At 44.5% G+C, this 25,989-nt stretch overlaps 1 protein-coding gene across 4 annotated transcripts in view; it reads right to left on the bottom strand.

Moving 5' to 3' along the window:
• The window catches only part of DYNC2H1 (dynein cytoplasmic 2 heavy chain 1), a 232,846-nt gene that overhangs the window by 81,978 nt on the left and 124,879 nt on the right, over positions 1-25,989 (bottom strand). For all 4 annotated transcript variants that reach the window (XR_004404816.2, XM_032976206.2, XM_032976198.2 and 1 more), the window contains exons 70-75: positions 21,633-21,796; positions 19,416-19,535; positions 16,685-16,819; positions 12,897-13,040; positions 11,769-11,858; positions 7,655-7,720 (exon numbers count right to left, since the gene is read on the bottom strand). Coding sequence is in view for 3 of the 4 variants with exons in the window: in XM_032976206.2 (XP_032832097.2) it covers positions 7,655-7,720; positions 11,769-11,858; positions 12,897-13,040; positions 16,685-16,819; positions 19,416-19,535; positions 21,633-21,796 (719 nt within the window). In the remaining variant the exon portion in view is untranslated. The remainder of the gene's footprint in view (positions 1-7,654; positions 7,721-11,768; positions 11,859-12,896; positions 13,041-16,684; positions 16,820-19,415; positions 19,536-21,632; positions 21,797-25,989) is intronic.

Genomic DNA, 25,989 nt, shown 5'->3' on the forward strand with positions numbered 1-25,989 from the left:
AGTGGTAATGCTGTCATATAGGGCAGTCTGCACACAGATGCCACCCTTCTTCAGCAGTTCACTTCGGAGATAATCTCTGCCTTGAGCATTTCCTAGTATCAGACTCCAGATCACCTATTGTACTTCCACAACAGATGGCACCTCAGCCAGCCACTCACTAGGGGTGGCTACTTCTGCCAATATTTAAGGTACAGCAGCTCCAGCAGGGACATCCCCACCTTGCCCCATGGTGTTGTCTGCAGAGGGAATTCCCCTCTCCCAAGCCCTCATTGAAATGCTCTGAAAACGTGCATGCCTGTTCCTGGGGGTTGAAGATCAGATTACCATTCTTTCTGTTAAGGATGATGAAAGGTGAGGCGCTACAAGTTTTTTTTATGGCCATAAATAGTGATTTGTGATCACGGGCTACTAAGGCAGACTCCATCTCCTCAGCAACCTGCACCCACCACTCATCCTTGCAGCGCCGCATGACTCTCCAGTACCTCTGAACGAAGGCTGCGGTAAGCCTCCTCATTCTCTGACGTGGTATGTTGTAGATGACAGGAGTGGGCCTATTGTTTCTCTCAGCCAGCTGGAACACCTCTTCCAGCCAGGGTATCTGGGGAGGTCTAGATTGCATACCCAATGCAACCATTGCTGATGCATGAGCCACAGTTCAGAACCTCACCCATTTCCCCTCAGCATCATGGGGGGGGGACGATGCTGATATTGAATTTCCTGCTTGCAACTATCATCAACTCCCTGAGACCAGGCTACTGTGGGTTTGAATGGGGTAGACACCCACCACCGGAATGGAAGAATGCCAGCGCATCTTACAGATGACAAGCCGATGGTCAGTGGGCAGATCAGCTCCATGGTAGGTCCTGGTGTCAACGACATTGGCCCATATTCGCTGTTCTGTCACTATATGTATAGTCCAGCAGATGTTCTTGCTTGGACACGGCATGGATCCATGATGTGTGGATGTGCCGATGCTGGAACAGCATGTTGGTGTTCCAGCATCGGCGCATCCACACATCATGGATCCAGTCACGAAAGCGCCAAAACAAGTTTTAGCATATTGGTGATTACAAACCCATGGGCTGCACAGAAGTCGAGCAGCCTCCTACTATTATTACTGAGCTGATCTGGCCTATGCCTTTCAATCACTCCGGTCCAGGTGTCTCCGTCATGACCCACACAACAGGATGACTCTATCCTGAGGGGCCACTTTAGCTCGCACGTGGAAAAGGAGGTTATAGAAGGCATCTGACTCATCAGCCTTGTCAGCATCCCTCCACTGATGTTCATCTACGGTAGGGGTTTAGGCAACGACCACCGCCATTCCTCGCCTCTTGTTGATGGGGAGGTGAGCCCACAGCAACCTGGGACTCAAAGCTAACCCACACCTTGCCTACATGCTCCCACATCCCCTTCATTCTTTTGTTTAGAAGCAATGCAACTTCCCTATTGTTTGGCAGTTTCCTGCCCTGAGTAGAGCACTATCTACCCCTCATGCTAAATGGAGCCAAAACCAGTCCACCAGACCTCCTGTATTCTCACACACATTCACACCCTCTCTCACTCTTGCACACAGTCACTCTTTAACTCTCCCCAACACACACACTGTCTTAATCTCTTACGCTCTCAATTACTCTTTCTTACATACACTCTCACTCACAAAGACACACACACAAAGATGGACATACATGCATTTACACTCAGCATTTCTGCCTCTCTTATTCATTCACTATCACACTCACACACTTGCGAGCATGCACACGCTTGCAAGCACGCATACACACACACAATCCTAATCTCACAAGTCCCCGCTGCGAGAGCGCCGTATCTGTAATTATCACTGCATCGGCCATTATAATTCCATCCGCCACACTCGCTCTATTTACTCGAGTCACGGACGGCGAAGACTCAATCAGCTTCCCCGTGTCACCGTTATCAGCCCTGGCGCATGGCAATTTCACGTGCAGAGCTCACACACAATGAAGTACATTCCCCACTACAAGCAAGCACGTGTGTGGATAAATAATTACACACATACATATGCATGTTTGCACGTGTGCATTGGTGTCTATTTATTGCCCATGCATAATCCTGCAAGCCTTAAACAATTAACTTTATACTATAATACTCTTTATATATCTGTGTGGGTATATATATAACGTAATAAAGTCGGAAAAATATAAAGTGCACATGATAATACATGTATGTGATTATAAGCCATATATGTACATTTAACATACGTGGTGAATAATCATGTGCAGTATAGAGTATACAGCACACTTGCATGTCTGTATGGTGCTTATACACCATACAGACATGTCCGGCAGAACAACCCCCTACCTCCTCGTGGTGCCGGATGGGCAACTCTGTCGTGGACAGTGCTGTGGGGGGAGGTCGAATTCCGATTGGCTCCTCCTCTCATGGCGTCTGTGTTCACCACAGTGGCTAAACGGGGGCTCTGGACGGGTGCGAGGGGCTGGTAACCCCTCCACCTTCAATTAATTACCACTAAACTACGACTGATATATGTAACTAATAAGCTTGTGCCGGAGGCCCTGGGGGGACAAGCGTCTATGACGTCTCCTGGCCAAACCCCAATTGGCGGAGCCAGGAGATTGAATCTTTACCCTCGGGGCTCCTCCAGAAACAACGAAAAGCCACTACGGATGGCCGCGTAGAATGTTCGAATGCTCCTCTACTTGGGGCAGCAGACTGCTAAACAACAGGGTGTGGCTCTTCTTTTGAACAAAACAATGAAGGGGGCGTGGGAGCGTGGCGGTGAGGTGTGGGAAGCTGTAAGCCCCAGGCTACTTTGGGCTCGCCTTCCCATCAACCGGAGGCGAGGAGTGATGGTCGTAGTTACTTGTGCCCCCACCGAAGACGAACATCCGTGGAGGGATGCAGGCAAAGCCGATGAGTCAGATGTCTTCTATGACCTCCTGACACAGGTGCTGGCTAAAGTGGCCCCTTGGGATAGAGTCATCTTGTTGGGTGACTTCAATGCCCGAGTTGGTCATTATTCTGGCACCTGGTCTGGAGTGAATGGTAGGGCATGGGCCAGATCAGCTCAATAACAACGGTAGAAGGCTGCTAGATTTTTGTGCAGCCCATGGGCTTGTAATTACCAACACGCTGTTCCGGCATTGGCGCATCCACACAACATCATGGATGCATGCCGGGTCCAATCAAGAACATCTGCTGGACTACATAGTGACGGACCAGCGGATGCGAGCCCATGTCCTTGACACCAGGACCTACCGTGGAGCTGATCTGCCCTCTGACCATCGACTAGTCATCTGGAAGATGCGGCTGCCATTCTTCCACTCCGGTGGTGGGTGTACACCCAGGACCCCATTCCAACCTAAAGTGGCCTGGTCTCAGTTATCTGATGAAAGTTGCAAGCGAGAATTTCATCATCGCTTGCGGCTGGGGTTGGCATCGTCCCCCACTCCTCCTGATGTTGAGGGTAAATGGGCGAGGTTTAGGACTGTGACTCATGCAGCTGCAATGGCTACTTTGGGTACGCGGTCCAGACCTCCCCAGAGACCCTGGCTGACAGAGGAGGTGTTCAGGATGGATGAGAAAGAGCGACAGGCCCACTGTCATCGGCTACAGAATCCTACGTCAGAGAATGAGGAGGCTTACCGCAGCGTTTGCTCGGAGGTTCGGAGAGCCATGAGGCGCTGCAAGGATGGGTGGTGGTCGCGGGTTGCTGAGGAGATGGAGTCTGCCTCAGTGGCCCGCCATCACAAATCTATATTTAACGCCATCAAAAAAGTAACCTGCAGCGCCACACCTATTACCATCATTAGGGGAAAAACGGTGATCCAATCTCCGACCCCCAGGAACAGGTTTGCAGATTTGCTGAGCATTTCTGTGAGGTCATGGGGGAGGGAAAATCCCTCAGCCAGGAAAACATCGTGGCACAAGTCAGGATGACCCTGCTGAGGCTGCAGTGCCACAAATATTGGAAGAAGTCACCCCCTGTGAGTGGCTGGCTGAAGTGCCATCTGTTGAGGAAGTACTGAAGGTGATCCGGAGTCTGAGACCAGGAAAGGCAGCGGGCAGAGATGCTCTCCCAAGCGAAATGCTGAGGCAGGGTGGCATTTGTGCACAGACTGTCCTATATGACATCATAACAACAGTCTGGACCACTGGACGGGTTCCGCAGGATTGGAAGGATGCCCTGGTGGTCCCCCTCTTTAAGAAGGGGGACCGCACAGACTGTAACAACTACAGGGGCATCTCACTCCTCAGTGTGCCGGAAAAGGTTCTGGAAAGGATTATTCAACATCGCCTTGCCAGGCACGCTGAGGAGAGGCTTGCGGAGCCCCAATGCGGTTTCAGGAAAGGGCGGTCCTGCACAGATGCCATATTTTCTGTCCGTCTGCTACAGCAGAGGTGTAGGGAATTCCAGCAAGACCTACATCTCTGCTTTATTGACTTGGTCAAGGCCTATGATACCATCAGTAGGCCTGGGCTCTGGGTTGTTCTTCGTGCTTTTGGAGTACCTGACCCTCTGCTCATGATCATTAAGGACCTTCATGATGGCGAGCGGGCGCGGGTAAAACTACGTGGTCGGGAGTCAGAGCCATTCCCTGTACACCTTGGGGTGCGACAGGGATGTCCTCTGGCTCCCACATTATTTAACATCTATTTTGACCACGTAGTTCGTGAAGCCTTCAATAGCTGCACCGGGGGAATCTCCATATGGTACAGATATAATGGGAGGCTGATCGATGCCCGGGTGCGGTCAAGGGATGGCTTCCTATTGGTCAACCACGTTATGTATGCCGATGATTTGGTAATAGCTGCACATTCAGAGGAGGAGTTGGAGACGCTGCTGCTGAGACTGGAGCGTGCCACTAAGAGATGGGGCCTTACCATCAGCCCCACCAAAACTAAGCACCTGCCTGGGTATTTTGTACCATCAAACACTCCACCCCCACAACTCCCAATCGGTGATGGAGCAATTGTGGAGAGAGTGGAGAGTTTCCCATACTTGGGCAGTGTGCTTATGACCGGCTCCAGTTTAACAGCAGAGGTCTCACTCCGAATCAGTCGAGCGGCAATATCTTTTCATCGGTTGCGTAACGCTGTGCGGAAGCTACCTGGTCCGTCGCTCCGCACTAAGCTTCAGGTCTTCTCGGCCACGTTCATTCCCTCCCTTATCTACGCTTGCGAAACGTGGACCCCCCTAATGGAACATCTTCGCCGGTTAGAAACATTTAGGCTAGCCTGCCTACGATCCATCCTGGGTTTAACCAGGCTGGATTGTGTGAGGAGCTCACAAATCTTTGAAAGATCTGAGCAAGGTCCCATCGGTGAGGTCCTCCGACAGGCAAGGCTACGTTGGCTGGGTCATGTAGCCCGCATGCCCAGCCACTGCATGCCGAAACAGCTTTTGTTCGGCCGGATCGAGGGGGCTAAACGGGCGCGGCACGGGCTAGAGAAGAGATGGGGTGATGTGGTAAAGGAGGACGTGGAGCTGAGTGGACTTGCCAATTACTGTAACCAGCGGTGTCAAGATCGACCTCTGTGGAGGAGGCTCGTGAAGGATGCTACTGGGCATTTGGAGGTAGTCGCCCTCCAACAACAACGGAGGGTGGAGGAGCGACGCTCACAACAACGAGCGGAGCGCTGGGTGGCTAAAGCACAGCAGGTTGGCACAGTAGGGGACACAGGTGGTGCATCAGCCAGTCATCTCAGTCATCTTAGTCAGTCGACCCGTGGCACTTGGGTCTGCCCCGTGACCTCCTGCCCGTGGGCGTTCGACACTTCACGTGGCCTCAAGGTGCACATGGCCTGGCACAAGTGTTGTGGTGACGTCACTGCCACTTAGTGGCGAATGGCGGTTGTTGTTGTTATACACAAGGCAGAGTCTATCTTGGCGGCTCAATTGAGCATGGGGCAGAGCTCCACTACATTGCTGGTCCTGAACCAGTGGCAGAAATTCCACATTAATATAGCAGACATGCAAGTGTGCTGTATACATACTATATATTTCAAAATATGCACCTTCGAGGCCCTGTATTGAGTATACATAAGCTGCACAAATCAACTGCTGATGGAAGATATTTATAGAAATATACAATTGGTAATACAGCACTGTATTAGAAAATAAGAGAATTTGGTTTTTATCACTGAAAGGAATTCATATATAATCCAATGATTAATGTTTTCCAGTATCGTGTGCTTACTAAACATGGTAATGCTTGCCAATGGCAATTTCGATGAGTCTCATTGGTTGCATGCAAATTCATGAACCAATGACTCGGTGTCCCAATGTTATGGGTGCCAGAAACCTCCCGGATGTATGTATATTGAACTTATTTTGCAACGTACATAACCAACCGTGCTAATCGGAGGTACGGGAACTAAGCGTACGTGGGGCCCACAACATAGGCATCTGCAGAAGTGTGTATAAAAAAACTATTGTCTAAAATGTGTCTGAGTTTTGTGGGCGGTTTTTGTTGTTCCAGTTTACCAATGCAACGAGGGGAAGGTTTTTATAGCTCGCTTCACATCTCCCGCAAAGACGCGTGGGAGAGAACGACACGAGTAGCACAGGTGGAATATAAATGTGAATTTTAAGAGTAACATCCAGTACACATGTCGATATGCACGTTTACATGAAATAATGTAAATCCATGCATTCAAACAGAATTTCTCTTGTACTTTACTATTATTTCCACATCAGTTGTGCACAATTTCTTCACATTATTTTAAAAAATCAACCTTTGTTTTATTTATAGTAAGGCAGGCAGTTATTTCATCTTTTCCAGGAGCTTTTTCAGTGTTTATCTTGCAAAGTGCTGTGGTTACTTCATCAAGTGTGGCATCTGGAAAAATCTGCAGCCAGTGGAGGAATTGCGTCAAAGAGGGGAAGACCAATGTGGAGATGGAGCGATTAAATGAGTTTGTGTGCAGAAGCAAGATGGATTATGACATTTTGGGACCATGGTGTGTGGTGATGAAGTGGATTATATAAATGGCTGCTTATGATTGTAGACTGTTAAATGCTTAACTAAAAGATAATTCCTATAGCTCATATATGAACCTGGATTTACAAAAATAGGCACTCTTCTCATCGAGGATGTGGCCAATAACAGTAACTCTAACATAAAAGGACTTCTCATCCACAACAATACTGATAATAACACTCAACCGAGAGGGAATCCCTTCCATTTATAATATTAAATTACACTAGAACTATGTTTATCTGTAGCTCTTCCAAGGTCATGCTAGCGGTTGTATGTATGTACAGTATGTTGAACTTCTTTCGCACCGTACGCAGCCAATCGTGGTAAATGGAGGTGCGGGGGAAGGACAACAAACGAAACACAAAACGAAGTTCTAAAGAAATTAGTTTTCAATCTAGATTTAAAAGTGCATAGCTACAGTGGCTTCCTAATATCGGAAGGAAGAGGGATCCAGACGGCCGCAGAAGCACATCTGAAAGCGAACGATGCAGTGACCGTCTTTGTTTGATGGCAAACCAAAAGCCACTGTGAGGACGACCAGAGTCCACATGATGGATTATGCTCCTTGAATACAGCATACCGTAGTAGATAAGATTCATGAGGCATACATGTAAATAAATGGAGGTTACTCGAATACATTATATATGTGGGAATGCATGTGGACTACTTACGTTCTCCTGGAAGAGTTCTGGGTGAAGCCCTCGAACCAAGTGTAGAGCGAACACAAGCTGATCGGCCTGCACACACATGTGCATAGCTTTATAGATCATAGGATAAAATTCTGTAAGTGAACACCTTTTAAATTCAGCATGGAATATGTGTGGCCAGCAATATGATTGGTCATCTTTGTCCCTCCAGGACTGCATCAGGTAATCATTGTAAGCCAAAGGCACATGTCAAGTATAGATTCGAATTACTATTGATTTAATGGCCAGGAATCAAAGCTCGGTAACATGGATCATAGTGCTGTAAGTTCAATAATAATGACAAAAGACAATGCACACACAAATACACAAAGAAAGAGACAAGTACCCTCACAATTATACATATACATTCACATACAAACACAAGCTTAACTCACTCCACAAATCTAAAACACAAGCACACAGACACACACATACAAAAATATACCCATACACACCGACATGTACACACACAACTGTGAACATATGCATCAAAGCACACACACATTGACACAATAAAAAAAATTGCCTTTCGCCACTAAGCGGCAGTGACATCACCACAGTGTTTGTGCCAGGCTAGGTGCACTTTGAGACTACATGAGGTGTCGAAGACTCGCTGACAGGTCACAGGACAGACCCAGGTACCATGGGTTGACTGAGGTGACTGGTAGATACACCAACTGTGCTCCCCACTGTGCCAGCTTGGTGCGTTTTAGCCGGCTGCCGCTCCGCTCGTTATTGTGAGCATTGCTCCTCTGCCCTCCACTGTTGTTGGAGGGTGAAGGCCTTAAACTTCCCAGGAGCTTCCTTTATGAGCCTCCTCCGTAGAGGCCAATCTTGACACTACTGGTACCAGTCTTTGGGAAGTCCAATCAGCTCCACATCCTCCTGTATCGTATCAGTACATGTATTTTCTACCCCGTGCCTCACACATGTATCTGGCCAAACAGAAGCTGCTTGGGTATGCAGTGGCTGGGCATGCGGGATACATGACCCAGCCAATGCAGCGTTGCCTGCCGGAGGAGCTCACTGATGGGAATGTGTCCCGATCTTTCAAGGATTTGTGAGCTCCTCACACAATCAAGAATGGTTAAAGCCAGAATGGATCATAGGCAGGTCAGCCTAAATGTTTCTCACCAGTGCAGTTGTTCTATTAGAGGGGTCCACATTTTGCAAGCATACAGAAGAGAAGACATGACTGTGGCCGAGAAGACTCGGATCGCTGTGTGGAGCGATAGACCAGGTAGCTTCCACACTGACACACGCATATGGTCACAATTCAAAATACACATTAACATTAAAATAAACTCACACACACCCCTATTTGAGCACATGCACAAATACAGCCACACGATAGATAGGGCGCCTGCTTAGAAGGCATGCACAATCAGATATAGCCTTTTCTATTCGCTAGCAAAAGGTAAATGACCACACCAAGCACTTATTGTGAAGTCGCATGCAAACGCGGGGCCAATCTGCACCGTACAAACAGGGCATCCACCCTTTATCACTGCCGTTGCCTTAACTGCCTCTCAAGCCTTTTAATACCATTCCTCAGTTGTAGGAGACCGAAATGAAGACCCATATCTAATAGAGAAGGCCCTTGCTTATAAACATCTGGCAGTTCATCAGCATTGGTTTAAGAACGCCTGAGACCCTGAATGTCGAAATCAGTCCAGAGTTTGCTTGTATTAAACCAATGCTGCTGATATAATTTACCCCGAGAAGGCTGTGTATCCATTTAAGATGTGTAAAAAAACATTTTTTTTTAATGTAGAGACAGATATAGGAAGGAGGCATAGTCTGCTTCGGAATTTTTTTACCGGTCCCCCATACAGGTCTCTTCTGTAAGGGGGACCTAGAAGTGTGTGTCAGTTGCATGAACGCAAAGGCATTCCATTCTGTTCCATTGTAAATAGATCTGGTCAGAGTTAACCATGTCATGTTTATGTCCAAAATCAATGTGTTTCCATGATTTAAAAAAATCTGAATCAGAATATTTATGGAGTAGGAATCCGATGAGCTACAAAGCTATTTTTCAACAAAAGGTAAATGCCCACAACCAGCACTCATAGGGAAGTCGCATGCAATCACGGTGCCAATCTGCACCATACAATGACCAGTGCTCATCTGTTTTGGTGGTTCTGAGTTAGCAATGTAAATCGCAAATCCCCATGGCAGGGGCTAGTTGCCACAAAGAACAACCATTATGACTTCACCCTTGAGCAGGATTTGAAGTCACAACTGTTCGATTGGAAGTCGAACGCTCCATCCACATGTCATGCAGGCAATCATTTTCAATGTCTTTAAATCCATTAATTCCACAATTAGATTTTCTGGGAGGGTCAATGCAATGTCCTTAGTTGACACGTGTTTCTACATTGACAGCTGTATGGCTTATAGTTACACAGATTATTTTACACCAAAATCATTTTAAAAAGAGGCCATACATACACATACAAGACTCTCTTAAAAGTGATAAGTAATTACACTATTCTCTCTCTGCTGAGACAAGTGTGGGGCAATGCCAATCTCTGTTGGTGGCCCTGAGCCACTGAATTAAATTCCACTTCCCATGGTAGAGACTGACTCCACCATGGGACAAAAAAGACTTATGAAGAAACTGGCCCACTTCTCACAAGGTGGTATTGATTTGATCCACCATGCAGGGATTTTGCGCCGACCTGGATTTGACCTCACAACCACCTATGATTCGAGTGCTCTAAGCACAGTGTGAATGATGAATATAGTATATATCCATGGTCGAAACCAAAAAAATCAACAATCAAAATAATGCTGGGGGATAGCGCAGAGTTGGAAGAAAGAAAGCCATTAGCTTCATGCAAGTCCCAGAGGTGAAGACATGAGGTTAGATACAACATGAAAATCAATGCACAGTGGTAAATTTGATCTGTGGTACTGAGTGATAATTGACATATTTTCTTGTGCCGTCCATGAAAAAATGGTCTGAGATCATAAATCATGGCTTAATCACAGGGGAGAGATAAGTGCTGAATTCCAACCCAGGCGCTCATGTCAATGCTGCTGGTTTCCTGTTCTGACATTTGCCAATATGATCCACCTGAGTCATCCAACTATAATATTAATAATTCAGAATAATTATAATAGAAAAACATGAACCAAACAGCAGCAGCACCAGTCAGAGGTCAATGACTTGGGTCTAACATGTAGTATGCATGCGCATTTTTATGTTATCATAAATATGATGGCAGAGTGTCTGGGATTCCAAATTATGAAGTCAGTTGTGCTAGCTCAGTGCTCTGACAGGTAATAAAAGAGGCTGCATGGAATTGGTGGTTTGAGATGAAGCTGCTGTTGAAATCGTAGCTTTGACTCTGTGCAGACTGGTTTCATCGGCCTCTGGCAGGGGAACTTCAAAGGGTGAGCCTGGTGTTGTAATGTCAGTGTTTGTAAGATGCTGAGAGCTCTTTTCATGCTTTATATCTGTTATAAACTATTTATGAACACTAGCTTTTTACGTATGATGTATAAAAGGCAAGAGGGAGCAGTTACCATGGTAAGACCTACACAGAGGCTACAGTGCTTCATATACATTCATAGCCATAGCTAGTAGACAAATTCATTGAAAAGTTACAGCACTCATGGATACACTCAGTACGACCTTATAACATGAATAGAGTAACTTTCGCAAATGTTGTAATTCAAAATGGTATAACAGTGGAAGAAAGCAATCGCCTTGAGGTAGAAGGGTGGTTTAAGGGGCTAAAACTGAGTCAGAGCACTGAGCCAGGACTGCTTAGATCCTGGATTTCCATCTGGGTTTCAGCCACTGGTGATTGAGTCGATGCAGCTCGGCCTGCATTTAATGCCAAAAAACTGCATCTCATATTCCAACTTTGAGAATTAAACATTTGGTTTGATTGAAATGCAACATTCTTTGCAAGGTATTAAAATGTGTGCCCCTAGTATAGGTAAGAATAATATTAAAGGCACTTGAGACGTAGTTCCGTAACATCATATTCCAGAATCATCGTCTGACACACGTTACACTGCAATAGTTTGGAAAGGACATTTCTTCAAGGGGCAAAATCAGAATATAATTGAGGAAAATAAGCCACACCTTGAAGAGAGATCGGCTGACAGACTCGAAGACCAGGCGCTGCAGGGAGGCGATGAGCGCTTGGACCCGACCCTCCGGGCTCTCTCCCACCTTTTGCACAGAGCACATACACGTGCCATACATACACAGGTGTGTGCCCACATATATATACACACACATGTACACATTTAGAGTATTTTATAGGCCTGTAACAAATTACTAAGGGAACTCAATTGTTACATTAATTTTATTTAAGAAACAAAGGAAGCAAGAAATATGTAAACAGTGCAAATCAAATTCCAGTTATGCACAGGACATGTATATAGCTCGAGATTTTCTCGTGCAGAAGGTTAATAATGCTATATTATTTACTTATTTCCAAGACCCGTTCTAGCTTGGCGTGAATTCCAGCTTACTTGAGTCCAGCTTCGAGAAGTTTAACTGTATTAATTACAGCGGTTGGGGTCATTGTCTTACACTTTCTCGTCTTTGCAATGGATAGTGCGATGAAAGCGGGAGACAAAATAATAAAGCAAATAGCAAACAAGTTGTCTTAAAGCACAGATAACAAGTTAGCTAAATAAAGCAATATTTAAGAAGAGGAGAGATGTTGAAATGGCCAAACATTGAAGAATGGTGGAGAAGGGGGTTACTGGATCACAGCCCATGTTTGTCACTGTGGTGGATGTGAGCGTGCCATGGGGGTAATCATCTGAATAATATTAAACTGTCCCCAAATGGCATTGCCCACACACCACAATGTTACCACTTGTTGCCACAAGGAGGCGGGAATTGTATGCCAGACAACTCAGCTCCACCATCTTGCAGCACCAGATGTGTGGACTTGCTGACAATTCGTTACCAGTGGTGTCGACATTGGCTTTTTTGGAGGAGGCTACTGAGAGGCTATTGGGCAGTTAAAGGCAGCTGCCCTCCATCAGCACAAATGTGGAGGAGGGACGCCCACAACGAGCGCCAGGCAGCTAAAGCACAGCCAAGTGGCACGGTTGGTGCATCTGCCAGTCATCCCGGTCAGTAATCCCTGACCTTCATTGTTGCTCGCTAAACAGCAGTTGCCCCAACAGTCTGTGTATGCCATATTGGGGATCTTTGTGGACTCTATATGGATACTTGTATGTGCGTGTTTACCGGTGTGGCATGCAGGGCACGCTGGAAGAGGCGGAGGAACCCGTTGAGGCTGTAGCGGTACATGTGGTTGATTTTACACAGATCGGCCATTATGAAGAACATGGAGCTGCCTTTCTCAGCCAGAGGCAGGAATGCATCCCTTTCCTGGCAGGCACGGAGCACCCATTAGAGAGGGAGAGAAAATGATCAGTCACATTAGAAAGAATAAAGCAATTTAGTGTATTCAAGTCAAGTACAGCAGTTTTGTTTGACCACGTAAATTAGTCAGCAATATTACCAAAACAAAATAATAAAATAAAAATAGTCCAGCTCCTCAAACGAATGCTATAAACACATCTATAGCATGGTATGTAATAATATGCACCAACTAGTGTGCATGAGAGGCAATTTAAGGACCCTCAGATGTAGAGCTGTGATACCATCTCAAAAGGTGCTTAAAAACATGGGGTGATACTCTGATATCTCAGTTTCAAAAGTAAATGTCTTAATCTCAATGACAATCATAGCACAAATGGAATAAAATGAAAAATAGACTGGGTTTGTAAGTGTTAAGGATGGATGGCTAAGAGATTGATGTATGTCTGAGAGGCCAAGATGGATTAAGGAGGAAGAAACTGCATAAGTGCTGATGTACTGTCCCAAAATGGTTCGCAAAGCCAAGCGTCGCTTAAAAGCTTCCCCCTCAGCCCAGGTCCATGCACCTTATCTTTATCTTCTTTCTCCAATTACCGTATTTTCCCGCATATAACCCGCAGGGTATACCACTTTTTACAAACAAAACAAGACCCTGCGGGGTATATGGAGATGCGGGCTATCCCAAAAATGGTTTACACGTGTGACATGTCATAACTCATATTCTTGGTTCTTTCGGTAAGTCATGTAGAAGGGAAACAATAAAATAAAAATATATATAAAACAATAAAATTCTCAGGACGTTTCGACTGCAACACAATCAATCATCATCAGGTGTGAAAACCACAGCAAGAAAATTTGAAAAAAGTGGCGTTTTTTTAAAGTTAGCACCACGGAGAGCGATTTAGCAGTTATTCAGATGGACAAGTCCATCTATGTTCGGAAAAGAGGAGGGGGGAGACGAAAATAATAGATGCGGTGTGAAAGCCACCGTAAGCGTGAACAATCAATTAAGACCCGAAATGGTTTATCAAATCCTTCCAATGATTGCTAAGCCAGAAGCCAGAGTCTTGATGAGGGAATTCTTCTGGGATGGATGGTGGTGGGAATCCGGTTTCAGGTAAGCATCCGTATGGGTAGCTTACCTGAAACCGGATTCCCACCACCATCCATCCCAAAAGAATTCCCTTATCCAGACTCTGCACCATAGAGCCCAATGCATATCCGACCAGGAACACATAGCCAGTGAACTCAAGCACGTACACCAAGCTCTTAAGGCTAATGGTTACTCCGACTACACAATCCGCAAAGCTATCACTCCAACCATGAAGGACCCTCTTGAGGAGCCATTCAAATCCATCACTTTACCCTACATTGCGGGGATCACAAAAAATATCTCCAAAATCTTGAATAAACACAAGATCCAGGTCCGATTCAACACATTACATAAAATCCGTGATCTGGTTCCGTCTGCAAAAGATGTGATTCCGGACATACAATACCCTGGTGTCTACAAACTAAGTTGCCTCTGTGATAGTAGTTACATTGGAGAAACCAAACGACATGTCTTGGACCGCATCCGTGAACACAAAACAGACCTAAAATACGGTAGGACCAACACCTCGGCCGTGGCAGATCACTGTTATAATTCAGTAGGCTCACATGACATTGACTTCTCCAAGACAGAGGATCTCTGCAAGCCATCTGGCTACCATGAGAGATTCGTTCATGAGGCTATCCACATATACAAACAGAGACAATTTCAACCGAGAAGATGGATTCTGGCTTAGCAATCATTGGAAGGATTTGATAAACCATTTCGGGTCTTAATTGATTGTTCACGCTTACGGTGGCTTTCAGACCGCATCCATTATTTTCGTCTCCCCCCTCCTCTTTTCCGAACATATATGGACTCGTCCATCTGAATAACTGCCAAATCGCTCTCCGTGGTGCTAACGTAAAAAAAAACGCCACTTTTTAAAAATTTTCTTGCTGTGGTTTTCACTCCTGATGATGATTGCTTGTGTTGCAGTCGGAATGTTGTGAGAATGTTATTGTTTTATTTTATTTATTATTTTATTGTTTCCCTTCTACATGACATTACCGAAAGAACCAAGATTATGAATCCCTGCAGTCACAAATGCTTTAAATCAAAATTTCATAACTTGTTAAATTTTTTCATGGTACATGCAACACTTACCTTTGACTAAAGCACTGCTGAATAAAGCACTCGCACTAAAATTGCACATGTTATCACGTTTTAAATTATTCAAATTGTTTGTACAATGAAACAACAATATTTGAAGTGGGCGCACTTTGTTTACCGTCGCTGTAGGGGTGTGCGAAAGTTTCAGCTGAGGCTATGGATTGCGCAATGGGAAGGGCCTTAACAAGCGTCTACTAGACGCGGTAATTGCTGAGTCCCTTAGGCCGCTGCTATTGGCTGAGCACTATACAGTCGCGACCATGAGCTTTATTTAAAACTTCAAATGGCTTTGTTGCCAGGAGGCAATGCGCAATCTACCAGTGCTAAAACTGTACAGGGGTAACTACCGGTTAAGTAGCTGTACGGTAATATGATGAGGTCGAATGCTGGTAAGCCTAACAGTACACTTACTTACTTATCTACCAGTTATGTGTTACTTATTTATTGGATATTTACTTTTGTTACTTATTTACTGTTTTAAGTTCACTCGTTTCGGTTAGTTTGTTTTATTTGTGCACGTTCTGATTTTCATGTTAACAATTGATAGTGGAATGTATTATAAATGTAAACTTTGTATTAATATGATGGAATTAAGCTGCGGTAACGACGTTAAAGATATGAATGCATACGGGGTATATGGAGGTGCGGGCAATCTGAAATTTGTTTTACACAAAACGCAATTTTTGCGGGGTATATGCATCTGCGGGTTATATGCGGGAAAATACGGTATTACAAATCTTGAATCTGCACAACAGTCCCATTTCCTATCCCTCATCTCTTCTCTTGCTCCTCGTCCTCAACGACTCTTTTCCACCATCAATAACTTGCTCTATCCCTCTGCTTCTACCATTTCCTCTCCTCCCAATTCCTCTTATGCTCTGGACATCTCCCAACATTTCTCCTATAAGGTTGAGCTCATCTTCTCTATTGCCCACTGTCTTCCTTTCCCTCGCCCCTCCACTCCTTTCTATCCCTCCCCTACCCCTTCGTGATTCCTAAGTACCCTCTATCGCTGTCACTTGTGCCTCATTCTTTGTATGCCCCTCCAATTAGCATGGTTGGCTATGTATGGTGCGAAAGAAGTTCAACATACATACATCATTCCATTCTGTCATCGTTTTGTAAGCTGTCAAGTGCCTTGAGTGAAGGTGCTCCATAAATTTCAATTAAATTAGATTATGAACCACCTGAAACATTCGTGCATAAGCATTGAGTTCATGTCTCCATGTGTCTATGTGTCCATGTGTCTATGTGTCTACGTATTTATGCTCCTTGCTTTTTTGTGTCCAAATGTGTATGTGTCACGTGTCTATGCGGCAAGGTGTCAATGCGGTCTGCATATCAATGTTTACATTTCCACATGTCCCTGGGTCTTAAGTAAAATGTGTCTATATATTGTCCGTATGTGTATGTGTCAACTTGTCCATGCATTGCACGTCTCTGTCTCCACCTGGTTGAGGGCGCCCTGGAGCTGCAGGGCGGCGTTGAGGGCATTGGCGATGACCGAGCTGCTTGCCTTGGTCTGGTTCAGAGAATCGATGAGTGCGCGATTCTCGAGCACGTTCCCTCGTGCTGTCGCCAGGCTCTGTCACACAGTGCAATGCAACACAGCAGGACAAGACATGATGCAACAACACAACGCTTCACGATGTCACAACGTGACATGAAAATGCAAAGCGATGTGAAAACACAAGAGATTACACAATGCAACACATGATACAACGATGTCAACAGAGGCACAAATGGATACAACACAACATGGCAATGCAACGTCCATAAAAAATGGTCTTGTGACATCACACAAAACATGACATGTTGTGACATCACACTGACAAAACAAAGTAACGCAATGTAAATAACGCAATATGCAACACGATGTCACATCATGCACAATTATATTGTGATATCATATCTTATTTTAATGTTGAATGGTATTATGAACCACGATACTTTGCTAATCTCGTCAAGGAGCAAAAAAAAATTACGAGAACTCCGGTCATCCACGCAGTGCTTCTGCGGCCGTCTGGAACTCTCTTCCTTCTGATATTAAGAAGCCACTGGAGCTTTAAAACTCCCTTCTTTTTAACTGCTTTTTGTGTTTAGTTTGTTGTCCTTCCCACGCAGCTCCGATTGGCACGGTTGGCTATGTACGGTGTGAAAGAAGTTCAACATATATACTTGTAAAAGTGGGTTTTATATTTGTTTTCTCATTTATTCGTATTCTTTGGTTCTTTCGGGTAAAGTGAATAAAAATAATAAAAATTAAATAAAAATAATTTTAATACACTTTATTTATTCTTATTTTTTTCTATCTACGTGACTTTACCGAAATAACCCAATAATACGAATTCCTGCAGTCACGAAAGTTTTAAGTCAAAATTTGTTTTCTCACTTGTTTGACTTTTAAATCTTGGTATGGTGAGTACAACTTTTTATGAATTAACGATATTTCATTTTTGTTAACTTTATTTAAGAAACAATCATAAAAAAATACGTTGTTAATACTATACAGAGATTAAAGTATTAATTTTCATGGTTATATTGATATATATTTTTTATTGCACATCCATCAGTGACAGCTGATTTCTCTGGGCGAGCCCAGGCTGTACAGCAACGTTTCTCTCACAGCCTGGCCATATATTACAGTTTTCCGCAGCACGGTTCAAGTTTATGTTTATTTTGTTAACTGAGTGAGAACTCAAGAGATAAAAATAGTCTCATTTGCAAGAGTGACCTGGGGCATTAGACTACCAGGAAGGGGGGCGATGATTGCTGTGTATAATCCCAATTGAGTAATTTGCGGATAATCTTCAAATTTGGAAACTTCGGACACTGACGCTAGCACACAATGGCCTACTCTATTGAATGACAGGGGATCTTTAATGTGCAATGTGAAGCAGACAGCGCATATTATAATAATTACACCTGCAGTAATAATCAGGGCATGCTCATCGTGCACAGGACGGGTATTGGCCCATCATTTTCTCTTCAGTATATCTCTTGTTGATTTTTTATATGAATAACCATGGATTGACGCTACTCTTTATTTGCCAGAATAAGGTATTTCTGCATCTGTGACGCAGATTTCTACCGAATGTGTCCTTTAGGTTCCATAGGGAACATACTAGGTCCAGCCATCCAATTCTGCCAACCTCCATTCATGTCAGATCAGCAGAGAAGATTGCGTTATTAGAACCTGACCAGAGTCCTATCATTCTATTTAAACAATTGGTGTTTGTGTTATACGGCACCAGACAAATGGGGCAGCCAGCTTAAAAGGCTTGCCTGACCACTTGGGCGAATAGATGCATCGTATTCTGGTATGAGCAGGCATGTAAGAAAGCTTGATGCCAAGTCAAGGCACACAAAATGCTTGCCACAAATGAACCACAATACTTTGCTGATCTTGTCAAGGAGCATAAACCATCATGCAAACTCCGGTCATCCTTGCAGCGGCTTTTTGTTAACCATAAAACAAGGATCGTCACTGCATCGCGTGCTTTCAGATGCGCTTCTGCAAACATCTGGAATGCTATTCCTTCCGACATTAACAAGCCACTGGAGCTATGCACTTGTAAATATGGATTGAAAACTCTTTTTTTAAAACTGATTTTTGTGTTTAGTTTGTTGTCCTTCACCCGCAAATCCGATTAGAAAGTTTGGCTCCATATGGTGGGAAAGAAGTTCAACATACATACAAAGTGCATTCATAACGGCAGTGCCTGCGTTTTTGGTGGTAGGCAGGGAGGATCACTGGAGGCCATTGGCAGGATGGCTTTCGTAAGACATCTCTACATGCCTTCATAAGGCAGGATGTTGTGACCTCTGGAGATGCGGTGGTCGGTGTGGCAATACCTCCCAGTTGTGGGACATCTCATAATTATGATAAAGCAGAGCCTTGAAAGGTTTGCTTACAAAATTAATCTGACTCAGAGGTCCCATGCATATGAAATAAATAATTGAAAGAGGCTCTCATCTGACTATTGATAGCATAATAATTGAATTGTATTAGTGATTTTTGTTTTAATGACATTACTTTGAGGTTAATTCCACAAAGTGGAGATGTGTGGCTCTGTCTAAAGTAAATGCCACATGCTAACCAGGTGACTGGGATGTAATTGGTAAAGTAAATAAATCAGAACAATACACAAAAACTAACAACAGTAACTGGTCAGCATCACCTCCAACAATGAGTCTTCCAGAAGAGCGAGCTGGATTTTCTTTTCCTCTTCCTGGCAGAGGAGTTCCGTCTTGCGGGTCTCGAGCTCCGGCTTCTCATGCTGCAGCGTGAGGGCAAGCAACTGTATGCGGCAGACAGGAACCATCATGTGCGCAAGTGTGTGTTAGGGCGTGTGTGTCTAAAGAAAGTATGGAAGGCGATCCGGAGTCTGAGACCAGGAAAAGCACTAGGCAGAGGTGATTCTCTCAAGCAAACTGCTGAGGGAGGGTGGCGCTCATCTGCAGACTGTCCTATATGATATAACAACTGTCTGAACCACTGGGTGGGTTCCGCAGGATTGGAAGGATCCCCTGGTGGTCCCCCTATTGAAGAATTGGGACTGCAAAGACTACAGGAGCATCTTCCTTCTCAGTGTGCCGGGAAAGATTCTGGCAAGGATTATTCAACTTCCCCTTGCCAGGCACACTGAGAAGCTTGCGGAGCCCCAATGTGCTTTCAGGCCAGGGCGGTCCTGCAAAAACGCCTTTTTTTCTATCCATCTGCTACAGCAGAGGTGTAGGCAATTCCAATGGGACCTACATCTCTGCTTTATTGACCTGGTCAAGGCCTATGATACCATCAATAGGCCTGGGCTCTGGGTTGTTCTTTGTGCTTTCGGAGTCCCTGACTCTCTGCTCACAATCATTAACGACCTTCATGATGGTAGGCAGGCCCGAGTAAAGCTACGTGGCCAAAACTCAGAGCCATTTCCTGTTCACCTTGGGGTGCGAAAGCGATTTCCACTGGTGCCTACAGTATTTAACATATTTTTCAACCACGTAGTTCGAGAAGCCTGTCATGGCTGTATTAGAGGAATCTCAATCTGGTAAAGACACAATGGTAGGATAATTTGGTGATTGCTGTTCACTCAGAGAAGGAGATATGAGGCACTGCTGCTGAATGTGGAGCATGCTACTAAGAGGCGGGGCCTTATCATCAGCCCCTCCAAAACTAAGAACCTGCCTGGGTATTTTATGTCATCAAACACTCCACCAGCTCAACTTCTCATTGGCGGGGCAGTTGTGGAGTGGAGATGTTTCCATACTCGGGCAGTGTGCTTATGACCAGCTCCGGTTTGATAGCAGAGGTCTCACTGGCTGCGTAACACTGTGTGGAAACTACCTAGTCTGTTGCTCAACATGAAGCTTCGGGTCTTCTCAGCCACAGTTATGCCCTCCCTTCCCTATGCTCATGAAATGTGGACCCACCTGAACGAACATCTGCGCTAGTTTAAAACATTCAGGCTGGCCTGCCTCTGATCTATCCTGGGTTTAACCAGGCTGGATTGTATGAAGAGCTCACAAATCCTTGAAAGATCTGGACACATTTTGGTCAGCCAGCAACCGAGGCTGCACTGGCTGGATCACGTAGCCCGCATGCTCAGCCACCACATGTCCAAGCAGGTTCTGTTTGGCTGGATAAAGGAGGCTAAACGGGCATGGCATGGGCTAGAGAAGAGATGGACTGATATGGTATAGGAGGATGTGGAGCTGACTGGACTTGTCGATGACTGGTACCAGCAGTGTCAAGATCAGCCTCTATGGAGGACACTTGTCAAGGATGCTACTGGGCAGTTTGAGGCAATCACCCACCAACAACAATGGTGGGCATAGGAGTGACACTCGCAACGATTGGAGTGCCATAAAATAAAGAAAGTTGCACAGTAGGGAGCACAAGTGGTGCATCTGCCAGTCATCTCATGCAACCCACGGCACCTGGGTCTCTCCAGTTACTTCCTGCCAGTGAGCCTTCAATACTTTACATGGCCTCAAAATGCATTTAGCCCGGCATAAGCGCCATCGTGGCTGTTGGTGTTGTGTGTACTAATATGTATATAAAGAGGTTGTGTACGTGTATAAGAGCACATGTGTGAATGGACTCCTTAATGTTGACCCCGTTATAGGAATACCTGCTCCGTCTTGAAATTTTCAGGCTCTAATGCTACAATGCAGCTGGGATTTAACCAGGCAGGATTGTGTGATGAGCTTACAGATCTGTTAGTCATCTCCCAAGACACCCTTGCAATTTAGATAAACAAAAGTCATGTAACCCATTGCATCCAACTTTGTCCCATGACCTCTTGCCAGTGAGTTTTTGACACTGCACATGGACTGACACAATCGCCGTAATGATGTCACTTAGTGGTGAATGGCAGCTGTTGCTGTTAGTGTGTCCATGCCTGTGCGGTGAGGCCCGCCCTCGTCGTGGTGAAGTTCACGGCCGTAAGAGCTGAGGCTGCGTCTGGGGGGACATCCGGCCGGGGGCTCCTTGTTGCCAAGAACAGGCGGAACTCGTCCGAGTGATCAACCTGACGCTCGCCCAGCTGCACCACGAACCTCGAGCCTGTACACAGCATGCAGACAAGGGTGTGCACGTATGAGCAAATATACAGGCAGACCTCGCTTAATGGGATCTCATAGGACGCCGATTCGTTATAGTGCTCTTTGTCCAGGAGAAAATTTGACAAAAAAGTTTTTCAAAATATTTAAACAGCACTTAAAAGTGAGAATATGCAGCAGCGCCGACCGAAGAAACGTCCCCACCCCAACCATTCGCTCAGTATTGAGAGTAACGTATGCTGAGCCAACCAGACCCCACCTCCGCGATTCGATTATCGTGATTTGTGGTCATGATTACATTATTACAGTGCATTTAGCCTGGTGAAAACTCACAAGACTGGGATAGAATCTTAGGCTCCACCTAAAAGAAACCTCACCACTAAAACCCAGATTGCGAGTAGAGTCAAATGCACTCAGTTTAACACGTAGGCTTTTGCAACCAATTTTATCCATAATTGTTGTTTTTTAGCTAGAAATGGTAAATATAAATGTGCCGTTAACCCGCCACCACCCGGCACAGCCAATAAGTAAGGTTTGTCACGTAAACATAACGGACCAATTAGTTACTACTTCAGCACACTCGTGTGTTGGAGAGTAAACCTACATTTACAATTTGAGTACAACGTTTTGTTGGTGATTACAACCAGCTTCATCGGGTGATTTACCAAAACTGTGAAGAAGTTTTTCTGAATCGGTAAATAGAGTAATGCTTTATTATGCACAAAATGCACTTGTGAGTACTGTACATAATACCTACTGATGTTATGATAAATTAATCATTTTAGTTATGTAATGTTTCCCATCTATTATTATTCGCGCTATTACCAATTCCTCAATGATGCCTTCAAATATATTGCTCATTTGAAATAAATAACGCTGTCTGGAATGCACCCGATGTGTACAATGGTATGACCCCTTTTGCGTTGATTTGATTCGCATTCACTTCTCCAGGAATGCATCTTGAGTGCTAAGCGAGGTCTGCCTGTGGAAACACGGATATCATCTGGCATTGTCTATACGAGGATTCTACATTCTATATCTCTCTTGAATATTAATTTACCTCTGTCTCCTTGGTGTCCTCATCTTTTCCAGAATGTCCTCTCCTTTGGCTGCCATTCTCTTCCCAATCATCTCCATCGAGCATAGTCAAATTCAGTGACGTGATCTGCCTAAGCACACTTACTTTTCTAAAAAGTTAATAATATGTATCTGGTTCTTATTTTCTCCTGGATCCACGTGCTTCTCTTCCTGTATCTCAGTGTACTACTAAGCATACACCACAGAAACATTTCTGCACAATGTTCAGCTTTTGATCTACTGCTATTAGGTTCAGCTTTCCAAAACACTCCACCTTCCTCTTGTTAGCCTCTTAATTTCATCAGTTTGATCCTGTTCTATGTTTCATAACTGACCTGGGCATATGACATTTGAACAAAAATTGATGATACAAATTTAGCACATTACTGAAATAAAGACATCCACACAGGACTGCACTTATACAAAGGAAAATATACCTGGATAGTCATATGCATTGTTTGGATAAGGGGTGTTAGTGAGCACCTATTAGTGCCACAAAGCCACATCTGCAGTAATAATGAACATGTGGCGTTGGTATAACCGGCACTACGCCTGACAACCTTTATCACTCCATTGCTGATGTTTACACACTTCACCAGCTGTTCATTTAAGGACGTACTTAGGGGTGGCCCACCATAGGTTTAAATATCACTGTCAGCAGTGTTATATATGGCTGGGAATCCAACGCAGGGAGCAGGGTAGTGCAATGCACAAACCACTGGACCACCACTCCCAAACTAACACACACGTGTGCACATCTGCAAAACGCACACGATGCACTGACGCTACAGTGTTAAATTACTTTGCTGAAGTAACTGCTGTGACAGCTGACGGCCTGGATTATAAAATTGTCACGGGTGAGAGGTTTAAGGATTTGGAGTTTAAAAGCAATTTCCATCCCATGCCTTCGAGTCTGAAAAATACCGCTGTGGTTAAAATGACAAAACATACGTCACATAATGGCAGACCTTGATAAAAAAAGCAATAACAGACAATAGACTACAATACATTCTTGATAAAGCATAATCACAAAACCACACACTGCTAAACTTTTTTAAAAACAAAGAAGCTATAACTATATATTTATTTACCATACATCATAAAATTACATTGTGTGATATTATTATTACAGGTCTCAAAACATATATAGACTGACACAATAGTCTCGATGGGTCTGTGATGGGGTCTTTAGGCAATAGACAGACAAGTATATGATTGGGGTTTAGGAAATATGTTAACAAACCGTCTCAGACAGATTACTTACCAAAATGATTGACATACTGGTCTCTGAATTAGTCTTTACAGTCTTTACAGATGAGTATCTGATATAGTCTTTAGACAATAAGAGATCAGTCTTACACAAGAACAAAAGAGACTAGTCTCCCATGGGATGTTTCAGACAATAGAATGACTGACACATTGGTCTTTTAAAGAATGTTTCGACAAAAAATGTATAGATCGGTCTCTGATGAGGTCTCAAGACAAAGGATTGTCAATAGACAATAGATTGACAAACAAGTCACTTATGTGGCACTGCTAAAAATTATAAACTAATTAGCATCCCTGCACAAAATGTAACAGTGAAGAAGACCGTGACATCGTTTGTAAAAGCAGGACATCATGTGTTGGTCACCAAGTCAAAATCGCTCATCTAAAATTCAACCACACGCAAAATGTAAAATTATAACACGAATCTGTGTAAATATAGTCACCCAAATCTCCATTGTGACAGGAATAATTAATATAATTCTGGGTTCTCAATCGGTTAAATAAAAATACCCAAGACGGATTGATAAATCATTAGAAAACGTTGGGGGTGATGGGGTTGAAGGACATTAAATATTTTTTACGGCTGAGGGGTTTCGGGGATTTCAAAGTTAAAAAGCAATTTTCAGTGCATGCGCTCGTGTCTGAAATCTCTCTGCATGCCTCATGGAGTTATTTTTTTTTTATCTGTCTATAGCAACTCGGCTTAAAAGCTGCAGGCTGATGGACAGAGGCAGCGGTGGATGAAGGAACGCGCTACACATTGACGTGGCTGCGTGGTTGGCAGGAGACTCAAAATGACCATGTTGGAGCATTGAATGAATACAGCAGAGATTATGGGTTCATATTCCAAGCTAACGTACATCCAAGATTAGACCAGACTACGGGACTTGTGTCTTGTGAAATTCATAATGACCATGTCATAGCCACGACCCAACAATGCCAAGGAATAGTAATGAAACCCTGGGGCAAATCATCTCTTTCTTGTGGAGTTCATAAAGGCCATGTCAAACACCTGAAACAGCACCACTGGTGAAGTTTGTTTACATTCTGGAGCCCGTGACAGTAGTGATCTTGATACCAAACCAGGAGTACTGATATACTGGATTGAATTTCTCATTGCCTACCTGAAATTAAACCAGTTTCTTGTGTGTTATGGGATTTAGTAGAGGACAGCTTGTCCGACAGACGCGGTTATCTTCTCCATCGGCCCAGTCCCCTTCTCCCCACGATTCTCCCCTTACTGGTTTCTCCTACCTCTGTTGACGACTCTCACTCACCAGACACCTGAGACTACTCACCTGACACTGTGATCAGATACTCACCACTCACCCTCCTGACCCTCACCAGGACACCTGACACCGCTACATGAATGCATTGCACGACTACACCACACCACTACACTGCAACACCCCATAAAGCACACCCCTGTGGCCATCTGGAATGCTCTTCCTTCCACTGGAGCGATGCACTTTCAAATTTATATAAAAACAAACTCATCGCTTAAGAACGGATTTTTGTGTTTCGTTTTTTTGTCCTTCCCCGCACCTCAGATTAGCGCGGTTGGCTACGTACATTGCGAAAGACGCTCAATATACATACATACTACAGCCCTACATTGAACCACTATAGTACACACTACACCACTTGTATACACTACCATACCATTACATTGCACCACTTAACACGATACGACGCGACTGTACCACACCACTAAACTTCATCGTCACTTCCCGACATATTTCTTCCTCATTCACTCAATCCTTCATTTACTCATGTATCTCTCGTCATTCATTCCACTAATTAATTCACTCAATAATGTCTCTCATTCCATTCTCTCATTCCTCCCTCAAA

Source organism: Petromyzon marinus, chromosome 3 (assembly GCF_048934315.1).
Source record: "Petromyzon marinus isolate PM22_M1 ecotype Great Lakes invasive population chromosome 3, UKy_Petmar_22M1.pri1.0, whole genome shotgun sequence".
NCBI classification, from domain to species: Eukaryota; Metazoa; Chordata; class Hyperoartia; order Petromyzontiformes; family Petromyzontidae; genus Petromyzon; species Petromyzon marinus.